The 14,682-nt window shown below is 56.4% G+C and overlaps 1 protein-coding gene across 1 annotated transcript; it reads left to right on the top strand.

The window, feature by feature from the left end:
* The first annotated feature begins 373 nt into the window (after positions 1-373).
* TRARG1 (trafficking regulator of GLUT4 (SLC2A4) 1) lies at positions 374-13,842 on the top strand. Its single transcript, XM_047758564.1, has 3 exons — positions 374-1,195; positions 9,429-9,561; positions 11,185-13,842. Exons 1-3 carry the CDS (start codon positions 809-811, stop codon positions 11,196-11,198), a joined length of 534 nt encoding a protein of 177 aa, XP_047614520.1. The 5' UTR covers positions 374-808; the 3' UTR covers positions 11,199-13,842.
* The last annotated feature ends 840 nt before the right edge of the window (positions 13,843-14,682 follow it).

The following is a 14,682-nucleotide window of genomic DNA, read 5'->3' as shown; positions in this document are numbered from 1 at the left end:
CCTTGCTGGCACTTCAGAGGCACCTCGGAGACGCTCCAGTGGCCATGAGATGGGCCAACGCTCGTCCCCAACACCTCCTCTGCCCCACCCCCTGCTGAGCTGCTCAGACACCCAGTCAGAGGGTCCAGGCAGAATCCTCCAGGAGGGACCCCGGTACTCACTCTAGCCCCCCTGCTCCTGGAGGGAGGAGCCAGGCTTTGGCCTAGAGGCCTCTGGGGGGTGGAGGTCAGGGTCAAGGTGGGATGCCCCCAGTCCAGAGGAGCAGGTCCTGGGTCCGCAATGGAAGCCAGAGGCCGGCCCAAGTCCCTCTGGGCAGGGCTGGGCAGGGCTGGGCAGGGCTGGGCTGGGGCAGAGGCAGAGTGCTGCTGGGCGGTTCTCTGGGGAGAAGGGAATTGAAAAGCATCTCTAAGGAGGGCAGGGAAGGCGGGAGGCTGGGTGGTGTGCGCGCACACACACACGCACACACACACACAGCCTTCCTGACTTAGCCTAAGCCTCGCTCAGGAGAGGAGCAGTCTTCTCTCTGCCCTTGGAGCTGCTCTCTTGCTTCCCCGCCCATCTGTGCTGTCAGCAGCACCAGCAAAGTTGGCCTCAAACTTGAAGGGACCTGAAGGCTCCGGCTTCCTCTGAACTCGGCTGGCCTGGAGAAGCCGAGCCTCCCATTCCCCCGCTGGCCCTCGCTCTCCTGGGTGACGCCTCTGCCCCTGACCTGTAGGCCCCCAGCCTGGGCTGAGGAATGGTGCGCTGAGCTCCCGCTGGAGCCCCTCTTCCCGGCCTGGAGCTGGAGCAGCCCAAGGCCCAGGCCAGCATGGCCAACCCCGGGCAGCCTCCGCTTTGCCCGGCGCAGGAGCCAGGCACCTCCTCTCCCCCTGACCTGCCAGAGATGCAGACGCTCCTCGCCAAGGTGGGGGGCCAGGATGACGCGCCCCTGAAGGCGGCCAAGTCCCTCTCGGGGGCTCTGGACCTGGAGCACAACGGCCACGGCCTGCCCTTCAAGGTGATGTCCGAGGGGCCCCGGGAGGCCTCGCTCCCGCGGTCGTCCTCCCGGGCCAGCTCGAGGCGGGCGTCCTCCATCGCCACCACCTCCTATGCCCAGGACAGAGACGTCCCCAAAGATTACCTCGTCCTCGCCATCGCCTCCTGCTTCTGCCCCGTCTGGCCTCTCAACCTCATCCCCCTCATCTTTTCCATCATGGTAAGTGTGGCTCTTTGTGGCAGGGCAGGGGCTGGGCCTGGGCTTGGCAGACAGGCTCTCCTGGCAGGCACCGGTCACCCTGCCCGGGGTGTAGAGGAAAGAGCTGGGTGTCCCGAGGATGGGGGTGGGGGTCGGGGAAGACGCCCCTTCTCAGGGGGCCTTTCACTCCCCCCGGAGACCACTGGGGCCAAGAGAGCTTCTGCTTACGGTCCCCCTTCATCGCTGCTCCTGCACATCCCGGCTTGACTTGGCACACGTCCCTGCTGGGGAGGGGACCCCAGAGAGCCGCCCGGAGCTAGACTCTGCAGGAAGGCAGCCAAGCTGGGGGTCTTGCCTTTGTGGGGCTGCAGGGGACTTGTCCCAGGGGGCTGTGAATCAGCAGTGGTTGCAGCTGGCAGGGGATCCCAGGGCCCCGTGTTCTCAGTGGGGGGGGGAAGCCAGGCTCTCCCCTGGGGCCACCTGGATGTTCTAACAGCCCCGGCAGCTCTGGTTTCCAAGAGCCAGCCGCGGCTTCCCGCCATGCACGGGGGGCCCAGGCCTGGCTCCCCCAAGGCTGTTCCTCTGGAGGGAACTGCTTCCCAGGCCCCCCGGGCCTCGCCTTTGCACTGATTTCAGCCTCTGTCTTCAGGGTAGGGGAGGTCTGGGCCAAGGGTGGAAAGCTGTGTGTGTCAGAGGGCCTGGCGGGCCTGGCCGGGGAGGGGCTTTGCTTCTCACACACCCGGGGGGTTGGCTTTTGAGTAAATTGCCTTTGATCACCCCCAACCCGAGTCATCTGGATAGAACTGCCTACGGAGGAGCCACAGAGAATATTGGTAGATGTTGCAAAGTGACTCCTGAGATCCAGGACCCTGAGGGAGGGAGCTGGCAGGGAATGAGGTCAGGAGCAGGGGACAGTTCACTGAGCTGGGAGACACTGTCACTTCGCTCAGGAGTGACGTCACTGCTGAGTCATCCATCACCAAGCCCCCGGGAGCTGGGGTCGTTCCTGCGGCCCTGCTGTCCCCTGAGAAAACCCTCACTTCCCCGAAGCTCAGTCTCCCCGCCCCTCCAAATCCAGCACCACCCACGAGGGCTCTAGGGGACACTGGCGGAGTTCCCCAGACCAAGGGACTTGGTGTGGGCAGAAGAGCTGGGGCTGGGCAGGGCCAGCCTCTTGGTTACAGGCAGAAACCCCAAGAGGGGAGACAGGCTTTGGGGAGGGAAGGCACACAAGAGCTCTGGAGACACCAGTTGCTAGAATCCATCTCCCACTGGGTCTGGCTGGGCCAGAGCTGGGCCGGAGCTGCCTTTGTCAAAGGAAACCGGAGCCCAAGTCTGTGCAACCACAGACCCCCCCCCAACCACTGAACCCCCCCAACCACTAACCCCAACCCCACTCCCAACCACTGAACCCCCAGCCCTCCCAACCACTAACCCCACCCCCCCAACCACTGAACCCCCACCCCACCCCCAACCACTGAACCCCCACCCCACCCCCAACCACTGAACCCCCACCCCCCCAACCACTAGCCCCAACCCCACTCCCAACCACTGAACTGCCACCCGACCCCCAACCCCCTGTGTTTCGAGGTCCTTCTCAGGTTCTGCCGCCATTTTTCCCAACAGCCTTTGCTCACTTCCTGTCTCTGTGTCATGTTGTGTTAACTCTCAAAATATTTCCAGCTTTTTCAGTACTATTCTATCTGTCACAGGACCTGTCATCAGGGATCTTTAATGTTACTATTGCAAAAAGATCACAACGCGCTGAGCAATGATGGCTAGCATTTTTTAGCGATAAATTATTTTTGAAATTTTTTTTTCCCCCAGAATGCTATTGCACACTTAAGAGACCACAGTAAGGTGCAAACATAACTTTCACAGGCCCTGGGAAACCAAAATATTCATGGGACCCGCTTAGTTGTGATAGTCACTGTCCTGGTTCATAGGACACTCCCCAGCCCCGAGGAGGGAAGGGGTCAGTTATTTACTTAGGGCTCAAGCAGCAGCAGGGGAGAAGGAGAGGCAGAGACTGTGGAAAGAGAATGAAGTCTCCATGCTGGTGTCTCTAGGTCCTGGCTCCTCATCTGAAGTGCCGCCTCTGGTTACCAAGTGAAGAGTCAGGCCCTTGACCTCAAGGTGGAAAGGGACCCAGAGCCTTGACAGCCTGGCTAGAGCTCCCTGTCTGCAATGCAGGTCCTAATGCGAGCATGACAGTCTGGCTAGTTGTTCCCATTTAACAGATGAGGCAACTGAGGCTCACAGAGCCATGCCTTGCCAGTGGTCACTCAGCTGGCAAGTGGTATAGCAGCTGGATATTGGATCCAGTGTTCTCTTCGTGGCCCACCCTGCCTCTACTTGTGGGACAAGGATGCTGGGTCCCTCTCAGGAAGGCCTTTTGGGCATCTGTGCAGGGAGGGAATAAGCCCACTTCCTTCCCTCTCTTCTCCCCCTCTTCCCAGTGGCCTCCTCCCTGCCACCTGCTCACTCCATCAGTGGAAGACTAATGGACTAGCAGCATCCTTCCCATTGTGGGTTTGTGGGGGAGCTTGCTGGGACCAGGGCCTCTACCTCAGGGGCTGTGACCACAGGTGTCCAGACCCAGCCCTGCTCAGCACTGCAGCCTCCTGGGGTGGCCGGTGCAAGGCTGGTTCCATCCATCTTCCTTCTGGGTCAGGCTGAGAAGATGGCCATGCTCTCTGAGGCCAGCAGGGTCTTCTGTCAATGAGGGAGCTGGACCCCAGCAGCAGGCCTTCCGTCAACAAGAATGATAAAAGCAGCATGAGATAGACTTGGGTGTGTATCCCATCCTAATCCCTTTGAAGTCACATGACCACGTCCCAATCATTCCATCTCCTCCCTTAGCTCCAGTTTCCTCATCTATTAAATATGTGTGATAAGACCACTTACATCATAGAGCTGTTGGGAGGATTAAATGAACTAATGTGTGTGCCGGAGCCTGGCCTATAGTAAATGCTTAATAAATGGAAGTGGTTGCTGGAATGATTAATACTAAATGAAACAGCAGTATCAGAGGAAAAGGCAAATTGCTCCAGGGATAGAATTTTGGCTTTTAGCAATTTGGATATAATGGAGTCTCCCCCCTCGTTAAACCCCTGCGGGAGGTGGGCAGCTCTGTCTGTGGTTTTGGTTGCAGCCTCTGAGCAGCCCCTTCTCTGTAGGATTTTCCTACAGCATGTGGGAGTTTTGCCAAGATCCAGAGTGGCTTCCGAAATGCTTCCCTACTTAGGCATTTTTGACAACTAAATTATTTAACTGATGTATTTCAGGCTCATTTTCATTCATTTATGCAATTACCCACTCATTCAATGAGAGTGCTAAGCCCCGACCAGGGCTGACAGTCGGCTGGCTTGCAGGCATATGGCTGACGATATTGACATACTTCTCAATCAGTTGGGAAATAGCTTCTGCCTCAAATCCCTAAGCCACCCCAGTCCCTCCCAACCAGCACTGCAGCTGCTCTGACTCCTTCCCTGGGAGCCCACCACCACCACCATCCTGCCCCACTCTCCAGCAACAGAGGGGCTAACCTGTAGTCAGGGCATTTCAGAAGCAGGTGCATCTTTGCAGAGAGAATGGCGTGAAGGGGCAGGGAGAAGCACATCCTTTAGCTTTGACCTGCTAGGAAATGCTTGAGCTCTGCAGAGGGGCACACCTTGTCCGTTCTCCTGAGATCAGCTGAGCCTTGGCCTGAGTCTCCTGGGTGGCAGAAGCTCTCTCCTGACAAGTTCTCTCGACGTGCTCCTCTGGCTGATTCCAGCCTCAGGAAGCTCTCCTCAGCATCCTTCTCACCCCATCCTACCCCGCCCTGTCCTTTTCCCACACTACAACTTTTTTCAGCATCTTTCTGCACTGATCTATTAACCCGAATTCATTTTTCTCACTCGGCATTCCCACAGCACTGCCATCACAAATGATCTATTAATTCAGTCGTTACAACTATTACTGCAATTATTGTTGTGCCTTCAACTTGAGCCATTCTATGTACGGGGAAGATGATGTCGCTAAGTGGGGATGGAGAGCAGCTGGTAATTTACTCATAAAAAGAAATGAAGGGTTTTCTTCCATCCCTGGAATCAAGGGACGGACCTTTCATTTGGTAACTAATGGGGAGGGGAACTTCAAAAGTGGGCTCCCTTTACTGGTGGAGAATCGCTCATCTAAAAATACGGCTCTAGGGAGTCTAGTGGAAAGGAATCTGACTAGTATCCATGAGGACGAAGGTTTGATCCCTGGCCTTGCTCAGTGGGTTAAGGATCCGGTGTTGCCATGAGCTGTGGTGTAGGTCGCAGATGTGGCTCGGATCCTGCGTGGCTGTGGCTGTGGCTGTGGCTGTGGCATGGGCCAGCAGCTACAACTCCGATTTGATCACTAGCCTGGAAACCTCCATATGCCACAGGTTCGGCCCTCAAAAGACAATAAAGTAAAAATAGGGCTCTAGAGAGCTTCCTGGTGGTGTGACCAGGTTAAGAATCCAGCATTGTCACTGCTGTGGCTCAGGTCACAGCTGTGGTGCAGGTTGGATCCCTGGCCCTGGAAATTCCACATGCCTTGAGCATGGCCAAAATAAATTAAAACAGCGATTTTTTTTTTTTTTTTTTTTTTTTTTTTTTGCTGTTTGTGGCCACACCTGCAGCATGTGGGATTTCCCAGGCTGGGGGTCTAATCGGAGCTGTAGCTGGGGGCCTATGCCACAGCCACAACATCCCAGGACTAGAGCCACGACTGAGACCTACACCACATCTCACAGCAATGCTGGATCATTAACCCACCGAGCAAGGCCAGGGATCGAACCTGCATCCTCATGGATACCAGTCAGCTTTGTTTTTTTTGTTTGTTTGTTTTTGTTTTTTTTTTTGTTTTTGGTCTTTTTGCTATTTTGTGGGCCGCTCTCGCGGCATATGGAGGTTCCCAGGCTAGGGGTGGAATCGGAGCTATAGCTGCCAGCCTATGCCAGAGCCACAGCAACGCGGGATCCGAGCTGCGTCTGCGACCTACACCACAGCTCACGGCAACGCCGGATCGTTAACCCACTGAGCAAGGCCAGGGACCGAACCCGCAACCTCATGGTTCCTAGTCGGATTCGTTAACCACTGCGCCACGACGGGAACTCCCCAGTCAGCTTTGTTAACCGCTGTAGGGCTCTATTCTTAGAGGCAGCTATTTCCCTCCATTTTACAGATCAGAAAACTAAGACTTACAGAACGGTTGGGAGATTTACCTTGGATGGTGTGTTTAAAGTGTCCCACCTGGGAGTTCCCATCATGGCCCAGTGGTTAACGAATCTGACTAGGAACATGAGGCTGTAGCCACTGGCCTTGCTCAGTGGGTTAAGGATCTGGCATTGCTGTGAGCTGTGGTGTAGATTGCAGACACAGCTCAAATCCCTTGTTGCTGTGGCTTTGGTGTAGGCTGGTGGCTACAGCTCTGATTAGACCCCTAGTCTGGGAAGCTCCATATGCCACATGAATGGCCCTAGAAAAGGTAAAAAGACAAAAAAAAAAGTGTCGCATTCAACAAAGCAGCTACAATCAGATTTGCCCTGTTCCGTCTGACCATTCCCAGGGTGTCTGCTTCAACGATGTCCCTCAGGCTTGGAGGGACATGCAGAGACTGGTGGCTCTGTGGATAAAGAAGAGCAGTTGGGCTCAGCATAACTGAAAACAATTATCTCACCCTCTTGCCTTTCCTCTTCCATCTCTGGCACCCAAGAAACCACATGTGTGCCTCTCTCCATGGTCCTGAATCATTTCAGCACAGACAGCTATTTTTTCTGGAAAGTAGGGGACAGGACCCCTCTCACACCCTGTGCCCCTCCCTCTATGCCATGCATACAGCTGAGAGTGAGTCCTTCAATAATGATTCAAGGTAGCCTCAGAGTTTCTGAAGCCGAACCTCCTGGAAATTCTGCAAGCCTTTCTGAACGTTGCCCCCTCTTCCTCCCAATGGTGCCTTGGTGCTGATGACCTGTGTTCGATGACTTGGGCTGGCCATGCAGAGAGCTTGGCAGGGGAGCCTACAACTGAGACAAATAGAGAGGAAAAGAGGGAGAGGGTGAAAAGACCAAGGAGTGATTGGGGGCCCCACGTCCCAGGGCAATAGAGAGATGCTGAAGTCTGGACCTGAGCTTGCACAGTTCCTGGCACAAGATAAAAGTTCAAATATTGCTAGGGACTCTGACCATTCCGGTGGAGGTGGAGGAATTTTGGTGGGCATCACAGAGGAGGTGGCAGTGGAGCCAGCCCTTGAAAGATGAGAGGATTTGGCCATGTGGTTTTTGTAGGGAGGCAGGAATGTGGGCAGGAGAAATAGCATGAGAAAAGGAAAGTGGAAGTCAGGGCTCAAACCCAGAGCAGCTCAGATCAGCTGGACCTAGAGGTCGTGGAAGAGAATGGCAGAGGGTAAAACCAGGACACGCAAAGCTAACCTGAGTTTGGACTTTATCGGCAGACAGTGAGGGGCCATGGAAGATGCTTAACAAGAATGATTGGCTTAGCTACCATCATTTCATGGAGTTTTTGCACTAGCTCCTGACTTTCCTGTGATCCCACACTACAGCCAGAGGGATTTTTGGGAAACCTACACCGAATCACACCATCCTCCTGCCCCCAGCCTTCCATCTCCAGCAGCTCTCACTGTTCTGGGACCGACCTCCTTCCTGTATGGGCAGAGCCCTACCTGGCCTGGCCCTGCCCACCTCTACAGCCTCCGCTTCCTCACTGTCTCGCTGGTCTTGGTGTGATCCTTCCTGCTTCCTTCCAATAACCATTTATTGAACATCTACATATTTGCATGTAGGGCCTCCCTCAGGGTCTTTGCACATGCTGTTCTCTCTACTTGGAATACTTTGCTTTCCTTTGGAAAAAAATCTTTTTTTTTTTTTTTTTGTCTTTTGTCTTTTCTAGGGCCGCAACTGCGGCATAGGGAGGTTCCCAGGCTAAGAGTCTAATCAGAGCTGCAGCCACTGGCCTTCGCCACAACCACAGCAATGCAGGATCCAAGCCACGTCTGCGACCTACACCACAGCTCACGGCAACGCCAGATCCTTAACCCACGGAGCGAGGCCAGGGATCGAACCTGCAACCTCATGTTCCTAGTCAGATTTGTTAACCACTGAGCCATGATGGGCACTGCCGGAAAAAAAAAAAATCTATTTAATTCTTACTCACCTCTCAGAACTCAATCCAAATGTCTTCCCTTCAGGAAGTGTTTCCTGACTCTCCCCTTTTAGGGGTCGGGGGGTGGGGGTCTGTTTAGGAGTCTGAGCGTTGAAGAGAGGAGCCAGAGGATGAGGGGGTCCCATGGAAGAGAACAGGTGGGGGGAGGGTTGCTTCCACGAACTTCAGCTCCTTTAAAAGTGGACAACGCTGTCGCCTCATAGGACCGATTCTGCGGCTAAATGAGATAATGACCAGGCAGGGTGGTTAGCAAACTGCCCGGCACAAAACAAGGCCTCGATAAGTCTTTGTCGTCATTGTTGCTACCATTATCAAAGGACTTGATGGGTCCGTGCTGAACTCAGGAGCCTCTAATAATCAGAACACAAGATAACCAAAGAAGGGAGGTCCCGTTGTGGCTCAGTGGGTTATGAACCCGACTGGGAGCCATGAGGCTGTGGGTTCGATCCCTGGTCTCACTTAGTGGGTTAAGGATCTGGTGTTGCTGCGAACTGTTAGTGGAGGTTGCAGATGTCGCTCGGCTCCTGTGTTGCTGTGGCTGGGCATAGGCTGGAAGCTGCAGCTCTGAGTCAACCCTAGCCTGGGAATATCCATATGCTGTAGATGTGGCCCTAAAAAGCAAAAAAAACAGAAAAAGCCCCAGAAGCTGTCTTAGTGCAGCAGCAGCAGTGAGCTTTGGGGTGGGGTCTGCAGAGGCCTGGTTTATTCCTCCTGTCAGCTCAGCGTGGCCTGGACCCGGCCCTCCCAGGCCCTCCGTCTCCACTGAACCACCACGCCCATCACTGTCCTGAGATAATGCCCTGCACTGCCTGGTGATGCTGCCAGCCGTCCCCAGCCCGTGAGGGGCAGGCTTGGTTAGGCATCCTTGCAAGGGGTCTGGCCATTTGAGTCCAAGTCGCTTCTCGAGGAGGAGCCCCCACGTCTCCCCTAGGGGTGCTGCTGGCGTGTGGGCCACCATGGGGACCGGGTGTGTTGCAGAGGCTCCGGCAACAGGCTCCCCCCACTGCGGGGCTGCCCAGGACAGACTTCCCGAGGTCTCTGCCACCCTCTCTCTGCAGTCTCGAAGTAGCGTGCAGCAGGGGGACCTGGACGGGGCCCGGAGGCTGGGCCGCCTGGCCCGGATGCTCAGCGTCACCTTCATCGTCATGGGGATCGTCATTATCCTGGTGGCCGTGACTGTCAACTTTGCAGGTGAGGCCCAGCCCCCGGGGCAGGGGTGGCAGGGGGAGAAGGGTAAGAGCGTGTGGGGCCACAGACTTTTCCTCTCACTCCGGGAAAGCAACCCAGTGCTCTCTGCAGGGCCGGGCTGGGTGGGGTGGGCTTTCTGATGGTCTTATGCCTGGAGAGCTGATCACTAGGGAAGGACGTGGGCAGAGCGCCCGCCCAGGAGGCAGAGGCCGTGAGCTCTCAGCTCTGAGAGCCCCAGATCCTGCACCAGTGTCTGCCCGATGGAACCTCCGGGTTTTCATGTCGAAAACAGTAGGAAGAAGCCTCCAGCATGGAGGCTTTTGTGAGCATCATCTGAGATTACAGATGCGACTTCGATTTGCAAACTGGGGGCGTGCCACACAGTGTCTCTGCTGCGACTGCCCTGGTGTACCAGAAATAAACCAGGCTTGTGCTAGAAGTCAGGAAGTAACACTGTTTTCTGGATTCAGTTTTGTTTTGTTTTGGCTTTTTAGGGCCATACCTGCGGCACAAGGAAGTTCCCGGGATAGGGGTTGAATTGGAGCTGCAGCTGACAACCTATGCCACAGCCACATGGGATCTGAGCCGCGTCTGTGACCTACACCACAGCTCACAGCAATGCCAGATCCCTAACCCACTGAGCGAGGCCAGGGATTGAACCTGTGTCCTCACGGATACTAGTTGGGTTCATTGCCACTGAGCCGTGACGGGAACGCCCAAGCAAGTAACAGTATTGTGAGGGCCCAAAGGTGGTGGGGACCATTTCCACTCAGCTGCTCACGAAACCCAGACAGCTTTGAGAATTGCTGGGCTGTGCGGGTCAGGGGTGCTCACTTCCTTCCCATCACCCACTTGCATTGGGGGCCTCCAAGCATCTCTGTCCCCTTGGTGATCCTTAAAAACTGTTCCCCTGAAGACCGTGCCCTTCCGCATGTCCTCCCTGGACCGGCTGTGGCTACTCGCACTAAGAACGGGTCAGAAGTGCAGAATCTCAGCTCCCACTCCAGACCCACTTAATCAGAATTTGCATTTTAATAAGATTCCCAGCACTGGTCTAGACTATAGAGTGTTCAACTTGGGGCAGACGGTCTGGGATTTGACCGCGGGGTCATGGGCAACCTTGGCCTCTCAGGAGCAGGAAGAGTTCCGGTTTGTAATCAGCCTGCCCAGCTTCAGAATGCAGCTCCTCCACTTGAACTGTCTGAATGAAGCACATTCCATCACCGCTCAGAGTCTGACAGACCTGCGGGTGCCTGAGAGCCAGGATCCCACCTGCCCAGGGCATGAGTCTCAGTATTACCTTGGTCTCTTGGTCCTGCAGCTGCTTGTCACCTTAGCCATGACTCTTTTGATGGCAGGTGACAACCCCCTGAACTCAAACCCGAAAATTTAGCTTTCATGAAGACACTCAAGCAGCAATGGTTCTGTCTTCAGGGGTCACAGGCAGCCCAATCACCCAGGCCCCAGTCCTTGGCTCCGCAGGCGTTCACTTCCACCGCGAGCCCCAAAGCAAGTCACCACTGTCACCATGTCCCACTAGGAAACAACCCCCCAATCCTCAAAACAAGGACTATGAGACCCCAAGTTTTGAGCTATGTTCTGCCATAACTGTTCTTTTCTTTACAGTTCAGAAGAAATAAAACTAACTAGAGGAAGCTGCTAGCAGAGGCAGGCCCCGGCCTGAGCGAGAACGCCCCACCCACACGCCCCACGTACCACGGAGGACAGGACGGTGACTGCCACCTGCCCACCTGTCCCCTCCTGCTCCAAAAGCACTAACTTGGAGGGAAACCCCCAAGTCACCCTATTGCCAGCCCACACCAAACAGGAGAAAGGAGAGGAAGAAAGGAAGAGAGGAAGTGAAATTGACTGTGAAACCAACCAATACAGTGGTTTAGTCTCATGGACACCGCCTGGTATTTTAACCCCAGGGTTCTGGCTGGTTTCTCAGCCCCCAAATTTCCTGGGATCTACCAAGCAGCATATACTGCCAGAGTGAGAAGAAACCAGCCCCACGAACACGACTGTGGTGGGGAGAGCGGTAGCACAGTCCCCACGTGTCTGACGACCAGCAGCAAAGACGTGGGACTTTATCTTTTGTATTTTTCTTCACGTGGGATTAAAAAAAAAAGACTGTTTGCATGCCTTGTGCTACATGCCTGCTGCAATCCCAGCCAACACCCCAAGCTCAGAGGCCCAGCGGCTGCTCAGCACGTGCCCTGAAACCCCTTGGACCCACAGGATGGGCAGCTGCCCTGGGAAGAAGCAGTGGCCACACTGAAATCCTCCACCTGGCACAGGGTGGGGGCCCCGGGAGCTATGTTGGTGGAGCCAGGACTAGGGACAGCACGACCCATAGACCTCAGTTCAGCCTCAGGAGCCTCTCTGCCAAGATGCCCTCGTGGTCCCTCCCGGGGCCACCAAGAACTCATGGACCTGACCCACCTCCAGGTCAGCTGGTGGAAAGGAATCCAGGCCTGAGCTCTCTTCCTGCTGTGGCCTCCCAGGCTGTCTGGGGCACAGACTCGGTGGTTCATGTAAAGGAGTTCAGGGTCCCAGGGCAGAGTGGCTCAGGTGGGGAGTGGGCTCCCAGCTTCCAGCCCACTCCCCACCCAGCTGCATAGGATGCTCTGGACCCCACCCTGCACCTCAGGCCAGCCACCAACAGCCAAGGCTTGCCCCGGGGCCGCCCCTGGAGGGCATTCCCATGGGCTCCCAGGCCATGAGGGGTATTGCTGCCTCCTGCACGGGTGTGGGTTGAAGAATTTTTACGACGGGTTTTCTGTTTATTGGGTCTAGAGAGTTCCAAGGCAGGGGGAAGAGCCTGGCTGAAGGTCCTATCTCTGGGTTTGGCACTCACATGTCCAGAATCAGGGGGCTTGACAGCAGGGCCTTTGTCCCAGGACCTAACGGGACCCCTGGAAGTAATGAAGCAGGACCCTTGAGCCTCCTCGCTGGTCTTGCCTGCTCCTGTTTCCCCTGCTGGCTTCAGCCCCCAAGTCCCGGAGAAGGTTGTGCCAGGCTTCCCCACCCTGCGAGGCCCCACCTGCAGCCCGGGTTCCAGGGGGTTTGGGAGGGCAGGGTCTCAGACTGGCCCCAAGCTGCCAAGAGCCTTTCCTCTGCACATGCAGGACCCTCCCTCGGCCTCCTTTCAGAGGCTCCTCTCCCCCGCCCTCCTCAGAGGCTCCCAGGGAGGGGCCTGTCAGCCCAGAGGCTCTGTCTGCTGGGAGGGGCTCTGAGTCCAGCACCGAACCTTCTAGGAGGGCCTGTGTGACTGAGGGGAGGGTTCCGGGCCCAGGGGCCCTGAGCAGATCCCTCTGGGGCTGGCGTTCCTGCATCAGTCCCCCAGCTGGGAGCAAGCGCCCACCTCTACAGATCCCACAGGAGCGGCCAGCTGCATCTGCTTTGTGAGACCTTCGAGGCCAAAAGAGAGGTGCCCTTGTTTGTCTGGGGATGAAGGGGATGAGCCCAGAGTTATCTGTGGCTCTTTCAAAGCAGGTCAGGCCAGGGGAGTCACGAGGCCTATGACTGCCACGTTCACAGGCCCCAGCTCTGGAAGGAGGGGTCGTGAGGCAGCTGTCTCTGGGCGGGTCCCAGGGTCCCCAGCTTCAGCTCCCCAGGCAGATGAGCGCAGTGAACCAGTCGACTTAGGCACAGTCTCATGGGAAAGCGGTGACAGAGGTGGGACTGTGGCCTCTGTGTCCCCTGGGACTGTCACACGCACCCAGACCCGCCCCACTGTCCACAGTCACACCCACAAAAGTAGTCCCGCCATGCAGTCTCTCCACACACACACACACAGATCATCCTGGAAACCCAGGAGCGTGGAGAAGCTGCCAGCAGCAGGACCAGACACAGAAGGACAGCCTTCCATTCAGGCAAGAACGACTCGAGAGTTCAGAGGCCTCCAAGCTGTGCGGAGGGACAGCGGCCCCAAGAGAAGGGCCCTTCCGGCAGAGAGGAGCCCAGGGCCCCAGGGTGGCCAACACTTCAGAACGAAGATTGGGAGGGAGGGTCCCCGCTGCCCCCACTCACAGGCCACCTGACACACTCAGGCCTTGCTGAAGATCAAAGGACAAGGGCCCTGCCGTCCCAGCTCCATCATGGGTCCAGGGCTGGCGGCACGAACACAGCAGTCCCCTGGCTCAGGGCGCTGACCCAGCCCCTCCCCTGGTCCCATAAAGCAAGCACCACCCCCTGATCACAACGGGCCGACCCCAATTTACAGTTCTCTCCTCTGTATTTCTCAGCACGGAATGAAATAAAGCTGCCCATCCACGCTCATCGAGGGTCTGTGCGTCTGTGTGTTCGGGTTTGAGGGGCTCCAAACGACTCGGGGGGCTCTGGGGAGCCTGGCCATCCAGGGGCTCCTTGGCCCCCACGAAGCACTCCCCTGGGCAAGTCACTGGTCCTCACCCCGCCTCTGGTTCTCCAGCGAACGTCGCTGGTCCCTCTTCTCTCGATTGTTCCCTCTGCCCATGATCCCAGACCTTGGGTGTGAGAGATGAGGCAGGAGGCTACACTGGACACCTTACACGCTTTGGTCAATCCACATGGCCATCCAAGGGGGTCCCTAGTGTTTTTCTGGGGTTCAGATTGATACACTGAGGCTCAGAGAGGTTTAGACACTAGGCCCAGGCCATACCATGCCTGGCACACAGAAGGTACTGAAAAAATGCTGGCAGAATGACCGTACCCCTCGGTCTGACCCCAAAGTTGGCTTCCTGCCACCAGGAAGAGCAAAGGCCTATGGCAGGAAGGTGAGAGTTCGTTGTGTTGGGTGTGGGTGGGTGGGAGAGCATCTCCAAGGCTGTAGGATGAAGCCGGCAGGGGTGGCTTTCCTGCTTGACTGTGAAAAGTGGCAAGGACTTTAGGAGGGGGAAGGAGGGCATGGGCAGAGCCACCTGGCTGCACAGCCAGCAGGAAGGGAGAGAATTGCCCTGAGGTCTTGACCGAGGGCAAGAATCTGGCAAAGGAGGAGGGAAGGGCAGAGGGCTGGGGAGGGGCCAGACGGGGGGAGAGGCTCGGGATTCAAGAGGCAGCCCCGCAGAGCAGCTCAGGGTGGAGAGCTGGGGCCCCCTGCCTGGCGACTTGTCCTCGGCATCTCCTTGGGGAAAATCCTTC

Source organism: Phacochoerus africanus, chromosome 14, assembly GCF_016906955.1.
Source record: "Phacochoerus africanus isolate WHEZ1 chromosome 14, ROS_Pafr_v1, whole genome shotgun sequence".
Classification (NCBI taxonomy): domain Eukaryota; kingdom Metazoa; phylum Chordata; class Mammalia; order Artiodactyla; family Suidae; genus Phacochoerus; species Phacochoerus africanus.
This window is presented reverse-complemented; position numbering and strand designations above follow the sequence as displayed.